At 47.0% G+C, this 14,447-nt stretch overlaps 2 protein-coding genes and 1 long non-coding RNA gene across 4 annotated transcripts in view; 2 read left to right on the top strand and 1 right to left on the bottom strand.

Annotated features, from left to right (window-relative positions):
• Positions 1–2,673, top strand: part of NTAQ1 (N-terminal glutamine amidase 1) — a 226,724-nt gene extending 224,051 nt beyond the window's left edge. For both annotated transcript variants that reach the window (XM_072774389.1, XM_072774388.1), the window contains one exon: positions 2,575–2,673. In XM_072774389.1, the coding sequence (XP_072630490.1) occupies positions 2,575–2,658 (84 nt within the window). In that variant the 3' untranslated portion in view covers positions 2,659–2,673. The remainder of the gene's footprint in view (positions 1–2,574) is intronic.
• On the bottom strand, positions 783–9,517 carry KLHL38 (kelch like family member 38). Its single transcript, XM_072774382.1, has 4 exons — positions 9,222–9,517; positions 7,214–8,848; positions 2,759–2,864; positions 783–1,851 (listed from the first exon to the last, which is right to left on the bottom strand). Exons 2-4 carry the CDS (start codon positions 8,600–8,602, stop codon positions 1,562–1,564), a joined length of 1,785 nt encoding a protein of 594 aa, XP_072630483.1. The 5' UTR covers positions 8,603–8,848; positions 9,222–9,517; the 3' UTR covers positions 783–1,561.
• A 3,873-nt stretch (positions 9,518–13,390) lies between these two features.
• Positions 13,391–14,447, top strand: part of LOC140603800 (uncharacterized) — an 80,367-nt gene continuing 79,310 nt past the window's right edge. Inside the window, exon 1 of the long non-coding RNA XR_012006781.1 lies at positions 13,391–13,435. This is a non-coding gene — a long non-coding RNA (uncharacterized lncRNA). The remainder of the gene's footprint in view (positions 13,436–14,447) is intronic.

A 14,447-nucleotide genomic window follows, 5' to 3' on the forward strand; every position in this document is an offset into this window, starting at 1 on the left:
GCCTGAATAGAGAGGTTCAAGGAGAGCAGGTTGTAGTAAGAGGCCAGCCAACGCTAAGGTGACGGCATCCAGGATGAGGAGACGGGGCTGAGCAGGGGGTCTGGACCATAGCCAAGTGGTCTGGGGAGTGGGGCAAAGTTTCAGACCCCAGGAGGAGGAACTAAAGTGCAAAAAATACAATTTAGGAAGAAAGGAAAAATCCAGAAGGTGAACCTGGAGATCAGGGCAGGGAGGAAGGCTCCAGCTTGAGGAGCACTCTGGTTCTAGGTTCACGGCAGTGAGACCCATTCCAGATGCTTCCATTGCTGGGGAGAAGACTTTGCCTGTGCTGCTGTGCTGTGACAGGCTGTGACACAGGGCTGGCTGGAACACGCTGGGAAGGGGGTCAACACACGAAGGTTTCATATGGTTGAGCCGGGAAATGGTTCTTAATCTTGACTGTATGTTACAATGGCCTGGGCCCACCTCTGAGAATCCCTGTCTGTCCATCTGGAAGGGGGCTTGGCCCCATTTTCAAACACCTTCTCAGGTGATGGTGATGTGTCACCATCTTTGGTTTATTCTGAACTTGGGTCAGGAGCCAGCTTGGGAGGCACTTTGAGACCAATGGGGCCACGGGGATCGATATTCAGCCCTGGTTTGGAGAGGGCAATAATTGCTGGAATCCCTGGAGGAATTTGTTGGCTTTCCTCAGAAGAGCGATTCTCATAACATTTACCAAAATGAAAATCCTGATTAATTCTGCAGGTTTATAGCTCCCCAGAGGCTGGAGAAAAACATCATTTGGCACCAGAAACAAACTTTATTCTGGCCACATAGATAATTTTGCAAACGCTAGATACTGCATTGCACACTTTTTCCCGAAATTCCAATTTACTGCATCCATAGAATGCAAAGAAACACAGTCATGGCCAATTTTCCACATTGCCACCTGGACCATGTGCTTCCAGGGACCCTTTTGTTCTGGATTTCCATGATGACCTGGGCAGATGTGGTTTGGGTCAGGCCAGCAGTTCTTCCTTTGGGAAGCTGCATCTATCTCCTCTGTGCTGTTTGGATGAGCTGTCAATGGTGACAGTCAACCTCTGCCTGTAGGGATGTGATCCGGGATTACACAGTTATAGCAGCACAAGCCCTGGAAACAATGATTGGCTCAAGAGGAAGGCAGGGAATTAAGAAATGGCCAGTTGGGATTATTTTCAGGGTTAATACATGGAAAACGGTAAAGTTCTTGCCTTGTGAAAAGGCAACGTTAGAAAATGTGAGTCTAGGATTAGCAGTTGCCATTGTCTTCATACTTTGTGGATACAGCAGCTTGCTTGTAGCATGACGTCTGACAGAGATGAGGTAGAGAAGGAGGGAAAGTGGGGAGAGAGGGGGAGAGAAGGTGGGGGTGTGAAGAGTTCTGCCAACAATATGCCTGCTTTCAGGCTTCTGGGCTCTGGGATTTCCAGTCCTGTGGGCACTCCCTGCATCCTTGTGGGGTTGAGCTCCTTGGAGTTGGGCTTCCATCTCTTGCAACAGAAAGGATCTTGACAAAGACCCGTGGTTTCTGGAAGCTTCATGGGGAGGTGTGGATATGGGGTATGCACTGCAGAGTGAGGCAGGCGTGGTCAAAGAGTTTGTGAGGCAACTGTCCCTGGGACGTCCAGGTGTCTGTCTCGGGGTCATAGCAGTCAAAGGAGGCCAAGTCCTCGATGTTGCAGTCTGTGGTCAGCCGCCGGCCCCCGGTCACATACAGCTTGTTCTCCATCACCGTGGCCCCGTGATGCATCCTCCGGTCCTTCATGTCCGCGCACTTGACAAATTTGTTAGACTGAGGGTCATAAGCAAGAATCCTCCTTGTGTAACCTGAAAACCAATGGCATATCGGCAAGCTCAGCATTGTTCACTTGGGACTGGAAATCTGTGGTCTGCAAACATGTCTGATCTCTGCCATTTCCCAATACCAAGGCTGGACTCTGAGGGTCATAACTCTGAACTAAGGTGTAGAATGTTCTGGAACCTGCCCAAGATCTAGCAGGTGGCAAAGCTGGGGTTTAGACTCAGATCTGTCAGCTTCTGGTCCCTGAATGCTTCATCTCAAGTTAAGGCAGCATTAGTTTGGGAGGAGCTTCCTGATTCCAGCAGCTTCCTCTGTCTCATTGGCTTTTTCAACTCTCTCACATGCTCCCTCCCCACCCCCCCGCCCCAGACTTAAAAATCCATAGAAGGAGCCTTGGGAATTCAGGAATGGCTCCCACAATAGCCCTATCTGGCCCACACTTTTAGGATCCCCATTTTCCAGATGTGCAAACGGAGGCACAGGAAAAGATGAATAACTTGCCCGAGAGTATATAGCCAGGGAAAGAATCAGGATTTGAACCTGACCCTACAACCAGTTCTCTTAGCCGAGACACTATACTGTAATCGCAGAGAAATGATCTATTAGTGGCTAATATTATTAGCAGTAGCAAACATTTTTTGAGTATTTGCCATGTATCTGGGATAGTGCTAAGTGCTTCAGATATATGAGCACATTTTATTATCACAACAATTCCGTGAAATCGGTATTATTTCATTCTTTGTTTACAGATAAAGACAGGGAGAAACTTCTGGATGAGAAAAGAACTTTGTCAAGTCATCCACACTCCCCTAGTTGGATGGTTGTGCTTTTAAAAACACTGTTTCGTAGAACAACATCTGTCTACTGGTGACCCTTTTTCCATGGGAGATGCCAAGTTTGTGTCCAGCCTAGAGATCCTCTGTTCAAACTCACCTCCTACGATAACAATCCTCTCCCCGAGCACCACTGCGGGGGCACACACATTCTTGATCATTCTCGTCTCCATTTTGAACCATGTGTTTCTGGAAATGTGATAAACCTGAGGGAGAAATATAATCATGGCGCTACATTGTAAAGTGATATGTATTTTTAAAAAGATGAAGTACTATTAAAGAGAGTGAAATAAGACTGACTCTTTTTCTTTTGACTTTTTAAAATGTAGGTAGGTAAATTATTATCAATAAAATAAAATAAAATAGCAGAAAGTACATATCACTAAAAATTGGTCTTTATGTGACCCCATGAGATCCTTGGCTATGTCTCTATAGAATGGACCGAGAGTTATGCATTGTAATATGTGTTTACTTACCTTGCTTGGAACATTTTTTTTTCTTTCGGGAAATGGAGCAGCTCGGGTATTCATAAAACCAATGATTTTTCAATCATTTCTATTTCCAGCTCATGTTTAAATTTCTAAATGTTCCAGTGTATCAGGGAGGGCCTTAGAGCCAAGAATACATTTGGGGCTAAGTGAGGAAGGCTTTTGAATAGTTCATGCCTGAAAGTCATTAGAATCATAGAGGAAGCATGAGAAAAGAGAGAAAGAGCAAAGAGGTGGGGCAGGGCTCCTTGGCCACGTTCTGAAATAGAGTCACAAATCATGATTCCCAGAACATGTTCCCTTCAGTGTAAATAAAGTTTAAATATCAAATGTAAATTAGTTCACTACTAGCAAAATTTACCACAAGAGATTCAGGATGGATTTCATAAAAGAAGGAGCAAAACATTTATTTACCGAAGTAAGTGACAATTCTTTCTATATTAAATATAATTGCTACCATAGGAAAGGCTCTTATTTTTTATCATTTTGCCAGATTTATCTTCACAACCATCCTATGAAGTAGGTACCCTTACTTGCCCCCATTTTTCAGATTTGATCATTGATGCTCAGAGAGGTTAAGTGACATGCCCAAAGTCACACAACTAGAGTGAATGAAAGAGCTGGTCTGGTTGAGCCCAGAGTCCAAGTTCTTTTTTTTTTTTTTTTTTTAGATTTTATTTATTTATTCATGAGAGACAGAGAGACAGAGAGAGAGAGAGAGATTGAGAGAGAGAGAGAGGCAGAGACACAGGCAGAGAGAGAAGCAGGCCCCATGCAGGGAACTCGGGACTGGATCCTGGGTCTCCAGGATCAGGCTCCTGGCCAAAGGCAGTGCTAAACCACTGAGCCACCCAGGTTGCCCCAGAGTCCAAGTTCTTAACCACCACACTTATGGCTCTGCCTGGGGCCTTGTAGGTGTCACCTTTGTTGATCGAAGTGGTTTGAGACTGGAGACCCCTTGAGGCAGCTCCATCCCTGAAGTTGGTAAAGAAAGCATGGAGGAGGCCAGGTGCTAGAGACAGGGGCAGTCTCAATGGCTGCTAATCCTCATGGTTTCATCTGAAAATACGTAGATGACACTGGAAAGTGGGATCCTTGGAGCAGAAGTAAACACTGAGTGAGTAATTGCCTCCTGGCTTTCTGTTCTTTGTCAGCAAGCTTGGGGTATGATTTCAAAGATAGATTAAACATTTGCTCACAATCCTCATAATACCCCAGAGAGGCTGGGGCAAGGATATCAAAGATGGGGTTGGACCAGTGGAGGAAGTGGTACTTCGTTACAGTGAGGGATTTGTTCTATGCCATCCAGAAACAGAGGTAGAAAGGCCAGGGAATAAGGTACACGTGCGCACACAAATCGCACAGTGACTCCACTGTTCAACAGTTTCTAAAAGAATACATGTGTGCAGAAGAACCATCCTGTAAAGAAAACTCTGAATCTGTGTCAGAAAATCAACCCACTCCATCAAGCAACCCCCAAGGCACTGATCTTACACTACATTTGAATAACTAAAATTACCATTTCAAAGCTAAAGGTAAGTAGACAAGAGAAGCTTCCATGAATATTTTTCCCCTTCTCATCACTGCAGTATAAAAGGATTACTCACATGTTGGTAGGTTTTTTTTTTTCCTGCCTTTGCAACCATCTTGTTTGATGGTATTAAGCATTTTTTTTTTGATATGCCAGCTTAAAAGCTTTTTTGAGCTTTGTATTTATTCTTAGGAAATCAATAACAATTTTGCAATGTGAAATCGTTAGCATATTTTTGACTTTATTTTGAAAAATGCTCTTTTTAAAAGAGGTCCATTCTATAGAGACATAACCAAGGATCTCATGGGGTCACATAAAGACCAATTTCTAGTAAAATGTACTTTCTGCTATTTTATTTTATTTTATTGATAATAATATACCTACCTACATTTTAAAAAAGTCAAGAGGGGTTCTAGCTTTACATAGGAGCACTTGGTTACATCTGTATTGTGTGGCCAGAGCTTGGTAGGGAACAGAACATGTCTCTCTTGGCTCAAATAAATGAGCGGGATTTGGAATAGGCTCCGAATCTGCTTAGGTGGTCAGGGAAGAGCTGAAAATATGGGCTGGAGAAGTGAAGGCAAGAAAAAAACAAGGATTAATATGGAGCTTGTTGCTTTTCTCCATCTCCACTGGCATCAACTTAGACCAAGCCACTGTCACCCTGGCCTGGACCCCTAGAACAGTCCCCAAATCTCCTCCCTTTGTCCACTCAGGCCCCTCCAATCCCTTCTCCACAAGGCATCCAGAGGGAACTTCTTTTTTTTTTTTTTTAAGATTTTATTTACTTATTATTTGAAAGAGAGAATGAGCAAAAGAGAGAGCACAAGTGGGGGGGAGGGGCAGAGGGAGAAGCAGACTCCCCGCTGCTCAATCCTGAGACTCCAGGATCCTGGCCTGAGCCAAAGGTAGATGCCCAACTGACTGAGCCACCCAGGAGCCCCAAAGGAACTTCTAAAAATGTAAAATTTGATGACTTCAGCCACCCTGTGGCTACAACCCCTTGACAAGGCCTAGAAAGCCTGCCAGGTGAGCCTCATCTCCACAAACACCCATCCCCCAAGAAAGTTCTAGAATTTCTATAGTAGGGGCTTAGGAGCAGGAGTCTGGGTGGAGGGGGATCACTCAGGGCAGTGTGGGAAGGGGGCTGGTGGGGATCACGTGGGGGTTAACCCCCCTGCTCCTCTTAGTATACCACCTTTATGCCTCCTGCTCTGCGTCCCAGGGATATGGTCAGGCTTTCAGTTCCTCCAGGTGATGGGTGTGCCCCTTTCTGCTCCAGGCCCTTCGGTCCAGCTGTTCCCTTACCCAGGAATACCACCCCTCCCTCAACAGAGGACTCTGCCTCTGCTCAGAGAAGCTTCCCATCCCTGTCTCCATCCATGTCAGGTCCTTCTAGCCTCCCAGTGATTCTCCTTCTTCATTTACTCACCTTCTCTCTTCTCTTGCGTCTCTGTTTAAGTCAGCTAAAACCAACCTTGAAAAGTTCACACCATCCCTGATTCCCTCTAGACTGGTTTAGGGCACCCCCCCGCACCCCCACTCCCGCCCACGCTCTTAAAGCACCTCTCCATTCAGCGCCTGCATTGCGATTGTCCCACAAGCTCCTGGAGGGTAAGTGCATGTTCCTGCTCATGCCCCTGTCCCCAGAGCTCTTACTAGGGCTGGGGCTCAATATCGCTCTTAATCAATAAACAAAGCAAATATCAGGAATCTCTTTGATTATCTTTAAAGATAGGCTCATTATTCAAGTTTTTCATGTCATTATTCGACCTGCAGAGATCAGAACTTGCATAAAACACTTACTATTCTGAAATTTGGGTCACTATTAATAATACTCCTCAGAGAGCTTGCTAGTGATATTAGCATCTCCCTATCATTTAAGGGAAGGGTTCCCCAACGTGGCTGGTCCTTAGAATCTCCTGGAGATGTCTGTAACAGATACACATCAGGACCCCACACAAAGAGATTTTGATTCAGCTGATCTGAGATCGGGTTCCCAGGGATTTGGTCCAATGTTTGGGAATCTTCTTCTAAGGCTTTGCTGATTTGAGTTAGAAACATCTTCAAAATTCCTATAAACTTCACTCTCTGACACTCAATGTGTTCTAACTTAAACTTTTTTTTTTTTTTTTTAACTTTCAGATACACTAGTTTCTTCAGCAAATCAACTCTTCGTGGACAGGGATCGTATCTGACGTTCCTTTGTATTCTTACAAAGGATTAATTGTGTATTAATCTTACACAACAAGAGCTCATAAACGGATAAAATCTTGCTGAATTCAAACTTTCTTCTCTCCTCCCTTCCTTCCATCCTTCCTTTCCTCCCTCCTTTATGCTTTCCCTGCAAACAACAGTGTGTATTATATGCACTCATGCATGCATGTATAGATGTATGCATGTATGTACACACGTGTGTATGCATGTGTGTATTTATGTGTGTACAGGTATAAGTGTGTATGTGTGTGCACACACACGTGTGTATGCCTGAGTGTACCCTCATGCACTTACGTGATGGGAAGGACCAGCCATTTACCTGGATAAGGCGTACAGGATTTTGCATGATGTCCTCTCCCCCAAAAAGGTAGAGTCTTTGGTCTTTCACAGCGACTGCAGGGTGGAGGACCCCCACCGGCATACTGGCCATACTTTCCCAGATGTTGAAGATGCTGTTGTATCTCTCCATGGAGCCCATGACCTCCTGCCCTTCCCCAATCCCCCCGATGGAGAAGATGAAGTTCTTATGGGCAGTGCTTCTGTGGGAGTAGCGGGCCACCAGCATGGGCTGCCCCAGCCTCCACTGATTGAGCTTCAGGGAGTAAATGTAGACGTTGTGGCTGGGCACATTCTTCCCTGCACCGACAGCCATGCCTCCTAGCACGTAGATGCTGCGGTGCAAGGTGACAGCTGAGGCCTTGTACAGCCGGGTTGGGAGTTTGGCAAGGTTCTCCCACTGGTTGGTCTGTCTGTTGTACAGCAGAACATCCCTGGTGGTCTCTTGGTTGTCCTTCCTTCCGCCCAAGAGGATGAGGAAATCTTGATAAGAGGTTCTTGGGGGGACATGCCATGGAGGCTGGAGGTCTGGGGCACTGGTGGTGACATATGAGGCAAACATCTGCCTCTTGGCTGTCTCCAGGATGGTCCGGCACGAGGGCGAGGACTGTAGGAGGGCCTCGTTGGCGATGAAGTGGTGGAAGAAGGCCGGGTGGATGTACTGAAGCCTGACCTGCTCGAACAGCTCCTGCACGTGTCGTTTCCGGGCCTGGAGGTCATGCTTGACCCAAACCATGAGGGCCTCGAACACCTTTTCCTCCTCCCCACAGAGCCCATCGTCCCCCAGGTAGTCTCTCAGTTCCAGGGCGCAGAGCTCCTTCAGGTCGGCCGACGTGGCCACCTCTGGGAAACGCGTCAGGGCCACCTCCCGGGCTTTCTTCTTGAGGGTCTCACAACTTAAGATTTCAGAGAGTCTGATCATGCCCAGGCAGTTGCTGGGGGTCAGCTGGCTCTGGAGGTAGGAGGAGCAGGCCTCCAGCAGCTTGGGGTACTGCAGCATGGAGGCTGCCTCCATCAACGGCAGGACGTTGTCCGCGGTGATGCGCACCTGCCCGGTGTACACATACGAGACGATCTGCTCCAGGGTCCCGGCCTCGATGCCTTTCAGCTGGACCTTGGCCTCACGTCTCTCCCGGAAGTTGCTACAGAACATGGCTCTGAAATAGGGGCTGCTGGAAGCCAGGACGCTTCGGTGGCACGGGACCTCCTGGGTCCCCGTACAGATGCTCACATCGGTCAGCATCCTGTTTTGCCTGAAGCCATTGAGCTGCCTCAACAATTCAGAGGAGAAGTCATGGTCTTTGAAGAGCAGCCCATCTGGCAACTCCTCGTCCATCCTGCCAGGGGGGGCGGAGGTCCCAAGGGGTAGCATGTGCCGAAGGGTTGGCCTGCGCTGTCTCTCAGCCTTAGTGCATCTATGTCCACCCACCAAGATGCTTATGGATTTCACCCAGAATGTTGCTTAGTGAAGATTGGAAAGAACAGCCACCTACACCCCAGACCTCACAGCCGACACCTCTTTTTTTGTTGTTTTTTGTTTTGTTTTGCTTTGTTTTGTTTTTTGTTCCCAGTTGTGATTACTCCCAAAGGTAATAGGCAAATAGCATCTTCAGATCATCTGAGGGGAAAAAACAAAAAGAACCACCAACATTTTGGAAGTTACCTGATTGTCAGGGGCTGAAATGTTAGCTTGAAGCAAGGGGACCGTCCGTGCATCTGAGCAGCCCAAGTCTGTGAGCCTCCTCCGGGTGTTAGTCATTCCCCGAGGATGTCGTTCTGGGGATGTGGCCCTCTGGTAACTAGATGGTACTAAAGGATGAGAATGGGCCTCTGCAATTTAATTTTTAAAACGTGGCTTCATAGAGGCTTTGGGGTTTTGTTTTAAAGATGTGATAAATAGAAAGCAGAGAGCAAACGATACTCTGGGCAGGGTTTCCTGGGTGACACCTGGTTGTCTACCTGCAGGAGAATTAACTGTTAGAGGTTTTTACCTTGGTTTGCTGCAGTGACATCCACCGATGCCTGGTCCGGCTGGTCCCTCCGGAGAGCTTCCACCTCTGCTCCAAGTGAAACCATAAACCCAGGCCTTTCCTTCAGTTGGCAAATGATTTGTCCTGGGAGAGTTCTGGATTTGTTTATGCTAACGGTGCTTTCGCAGTTTTCTAGAACTTCGGGAAAGAAGCACTGGGCAGGGAGACAGTGTATACATTCCAGAGCTAAGAATAGTTGCATATGTACTTTCCACTGTGATGACATGTGACTGTCCAGTTGCCTTTTGCAGCCACCCAAGGACCCGCGGGGCCAGCGCATGCCCACATGCCTTGTTTCCTTGGCAAGTGTTTACATGGGCATAAATAGATCCTGAGGAACAGCTTCTCTTAGAGCAGACTTCACTGCCCACTTGGACACATCTCGAGTCCCTTGTCCTAAAAGTGCCTGGGAATTCTAGATGTTTGTAAACAGGTTGCTGTGACCTGGGACAGTCACTGAAGATAGTCCTGGGCAAGTTGAAGGTGATGCACGGTCTTAGGGAAGCCAGTACATGGGCCCAAGGGTACTGTCTGCCGACAGGGTCATTGGAGAGGGCTGTGATTCCCACCTGCGGGCTCCGAGGTGATGGAGTCTCTGACAAAAGTTGTTTTTAATATTTGTGGAGCACCCCAGAGTTTCTAGACGCAGGAAAGATCAAGCATTTGTTGGTCCCCCTGACACCAGGGGCTTCTGTTTTAGAGTGGCAAGGATTGTACTCTTTTAGGTCATAGCTGCCTCTCACAGAGACATGCTGATTGTTCTTCAGTTGGTTTTTTTTTTTTAATTAAGATTTTACTTATTTATTTGAGAGAGAGAAAGAGAGAACAAACAGGGGAGTAGGCAGTGGGGAGGGGCAGGAGGAGAGGGAGAAGCAGGCTCCATCCCAGGGCCCTGGGATCCTGGCCTGAGCTGAAGGCAACCGCTTAACTGACAGAGCCACCCAGCCATCCCTCTTCAGTTTTTTTTTTTTTTTTCAATGGTTCAGCCTGGTTTTTCTGTTTTACTTTTCCATTTTCTTCCATCAGGGAGTCTTGAGCCAGAGGCAGGAGGCAGGAGGCAAGACATCTCTCTCCATGGTGTGTCAGAGAGAGGGGAGGAAGGAAGAGGTGGAGGAGGAAGGACGGGGTGAGAAGGGAAGAGAGGGAGTGAGGGAGAAGAAGAAGGAAAGAGAGGAGGAGGCGGCCCCCAAGTGTAAGAATCAGGGCCACGATGGCTGCATGTAGAAACACAAGGGCGATTAAAAGGGAGCCCAGCTCCGTCCTGCCTCTGCCCCCCATGAGGTGCTGATTGAGTGCACCAGCAGCGAGTGGCAGGGAAGCCTGGTTTGTTCTCCTTCTCACGTCTTGCTCAATTTTTTCACTTGCTCCCTGTCTCTCTCCCTCCAGTACAACCACCCTGAGGAATCAGCAGAGTAACCCCAAGGAAGGCAAAGCAGAATTTTTTTTTAAAGATTTTATTTATTTATTCATGACAGACACACACAGAGAGAGGCAGAGACACAGGCAGAGGGAGAGGCAGGCTCCATGCAGGGAGCCTGACACAGGACTCGATCCTAGGTCTCCAGGATCAGGCCCTGGGCCGAAGGCAGCACCAAACCACCAAGCCACCCAGGCTACCCGGCAAAGCAGAATTTACCAGGCCCCTGTATCATGCCTTTCAGTGGTTCTCCAAGTCTGCAGGATAAAGTCCAGACTTTAGCACGAATCAGATTGGTCTGTTGCCCTCCTAGAGAACTGTCTCCTGCCCTGTCTGTCTCCCACTTACATTTTTTATTCCAGCTCTAGGAGACGAAGGGCAGATCTTTGTATGTGTATCGTCCCTGGCTAGGCTGGCCTGGCTTTTAGGGTATCACAGATACCTTCCAGTTGGTGGAAGGAGGAGTGTCTCTCCTTCCTAGCTGTACATCACAGGGTGGATCATGCCCCAAAGAGTCTGGAAGATGAAAGTCAGGCAAGTGTAACCGTAACATGTTATTGGGGCCTGGGACCCAAAGGCCAGACCTAGGAGCAGAAGACCTGAGGCAAGGGGATCAGAGACCCGCAGAGGTATAAGCAAGGAGCTGGAGAGAGGACATGTTCAGTGGCTATCAGGGCTGGTGATTATTCCTGCACTTCTGAGCCATGCTGGTGATATGACAGGTGAGTAGCCAAATTCCATATAAGGCCCGAGGCTCCTCTGTTTCCAACCCTAATGCTAGTGCTTTACTCCTTGGCCTCAGAGTCAACACAAGGGAAAAATAATTTCCTTTTTGCTCTGAAATGCCTGTGTGATTTCTCTTCCAGCTAGGGAGCAAACCAAGGGTTGGCCATGAGGACAATAGGTAGGGATTTCTGGGAGTGAACTAATATGGCGCCATCCACTGGCAGGCATCTTGGAGCTTCCCCCACGTTCTCTCTAACTAATTAGACCTTCTGGAATCCAGCCCTGTCAAGTGTTCAAAGGAACCCTGGTGTGCAGTATCAATGTCTGACCAACTTTAATAAATCCTCTGGCTTCTAAGGTTTAGAAAAAACAGGCCCATTCCTTTGGCCTGGCTTGCTAGGAGGTTCTGGCTCTACAGTAAATGTCAGGAAAAGACAAATCAAGTCTTGGTGTTTACCTCAAAGCAAACACACACAAATAACCCAAGCCCAACCCGCAAAAGATTATCTACCACCCACATGTAATCCCAACCAATTTACCTTCAATTCATGAATCTCTTTGTCTTTAAGAGTTCTATAATTTTTTGTCTTAACTTTGTGTCCTGACTTTCTCTGGGAGATGTCTTAGTTTAAGGTCTGAACATATGGGAGCCCAAAATAAATGAGGACATTCAGCTCCTTGCTCCTCCTTTTGATGAAAGTCAGTGGCGTAACAAGTCAAGACTCAGGCTTCAAGGGCAGAAAGACTCAAGAGAATCAACATTTCTTCTCAGTATCCATATAGTCTTGGGCAAGTAATTTATATTTTTCCAGCCTTACTTTGTCCATCTGTTAAATAGGGATAACTAACCTTGTCACCAAGAAATAATGTATGTGAAGCATCCAGTAAAGTGGCGGGCACAGTGTAGGTTCCCAGTAAATTACGGTAAGTATTATATTGTTAATCTGAAAATAATCTCATGAGATTCCTGTGGGTCTTGGTGCTCAGTTTCAGCGTCTGATTTGGTCTCTTATTTACTCTCTTTCCTATTCCTTGAAGAGTTTGCTATGTTCCTCATTATCTACTTGGCCTTCCGAAGTCCTGGATTTGTTCCAGTCCAGGTTCTGGCAGAGACTGGCTGTGTATCTTTAGACAAGTCACTTAACCTCTCTGCACTTACTTTCTCACCTGGCTGTGATGATGTAGGCCAGGTGACATCTGAGCCCTCTTCCAGATTGCCCTGTGGTTTGTGTCCTAAGTGGCCAGAAAAGGAACTGTTAGAGGCTGGGCCTTAGCAAAGGGACCTCCTCTGAGCTTCTGAACATCTCTGGCCCGAAGCCAGACGCTCTGGCCTCAATGCCAGTCAAGCTCCCAGCTGGTGTTCTTTATATTTTGTAGCGTTAAGTAAATTCATAAAGCCATCAGTTTCCTCACAGAGTTTTGCATTGACGTTACAGGGCACTTTGCCTCAGGAAACCTTTTCCTGTATGGTTGCCCTGAGCTCGGATTCTTGTGGAAAGGCTGGCTGTTTTGGGTCAGCAGCAGATCTGACAACTATAGGGTAGGAAACCACAAATTGTGTTCCATTATGCCTCATTGTCCTCACACCCTTCAGGACCAGGCATTGCTTTCACCAGCAAACCATGGCTTGTGATGGTGCCCAGGAACTGGGTTTCAAGAATGCAGAAACGTGCACTAACAAGGCTTTGTGACAGTTTGTTGGTGACTGGGAGGCTGTCTCTGCTGCCATCAGAGTATTTCCTGTTCCCACAGGTGAAGATAAAAATGAGGTTTCAGTGAACTGGGTCATTAAGAGCTGTAGGAAGGAACTTGACTCCTGCTATATGATTAAAAACTTTTCTACATATTTGAGTGCCTGTCTATCGGTGTCTGTATCTGTCTGGCTGGATGTGCTTTTTTAACCAGCTTGTAGAAAGCTGAACAGGGACTTTGTACTCCAGACAATGGCCAAAAGAGGGTGGGCTCCTTGATTCCAAGGTTGCCATGACAACTGTCCACTGAGAAGCTAAAAGTCCAACACTACTTTTACTAGGTCAGTAGTGCAAATGACTGCATCCCAACTCTTCCTCCACCCTGTTCTGCACCCCCCCCCCACCACCAGAAAATATCTTTCTTCCTCCCTGAGAGAGCAAGGGGGGGAAAGGGCTAACAGAGACAACGTTAGGACTGTTGGTGGATTATTGGTATATAACTCAGCTGTCTGCCTTGCCTTCTCTCCACAAACTAAAGTCTGACCTCACACATCATTTATGCCATAGCTCAGCTTTCTAGGCTCTAAGTCAAATTGGGAAAAAAGAAATAATGTGATCAAGGATGCATTCTTGCTCTCCCGTTTTAGCACAGTGAGTCACAAAGAATAATACACTGCCTTGGCCTCTCAGCTCCCCAGGGCAGGCACTCTCCGATGGTGAGACAGGCATTTAGGCAGGAACAACACTTCCTCCAGGCCCTTCAGCCGTGGTTTCAATTTGCTGCTGTGGTATAGAAAGCAGATGACCTACAGAGGGAGGGTGAACTTTACTGCCTTAGAGGTAGGATTAATTAGGATCCCTAGTGGAAATGCAAATTGAGGAAAGTATGGGTCTAATTAACTAAGGGTTTATTAATCTGTCTGCCATATGTCCATCCATCCATCCATCCATCCATCCATCCATCCATCTATCCATCCATCCATCAGTCTATCCAGTAAGACACTAGGGAGACAGAAAAGTTCTGACTTTGTGGTGCTTAGAGTCTATAGAGAAGGCAGACAAATAAGTCATTTAAGTGTTCCAAGTGTTCTGAAGGGAAGCCTTCCCCAATCTTCCTCCTTCCCACTTCACACCCCACCCACCATGAATTCCGGGTCCCCATAAATGGAGAAATTAAACATACATCTTTGAAAAGCTCTCACATCAGGCAGAATGTGTTTCCATCTCTTTCCTGTCCTATAGCTCCTTGGGGGCAAGACAAGTCTTACTCCCCATCCGCTTATTAGGAAAAACAGAGAAGTATAATGGAATTGGTTGACAAGACTGACACTGGAAACTCTTTGATTACTTTTG

The sequence above is a fragment of the Canis lupus genome, chromosome 14 (genome assembly GCF_048164855.1).
Source record: "Canis lupus baileyi chromosome 14, mCanLup2.hap1, whole genome shotgun sequence".
NCBI lineage: Eukaryota > Metazoa > Chordata > Mammalia > Carnivora > Canidae > Canis > Canis lupus.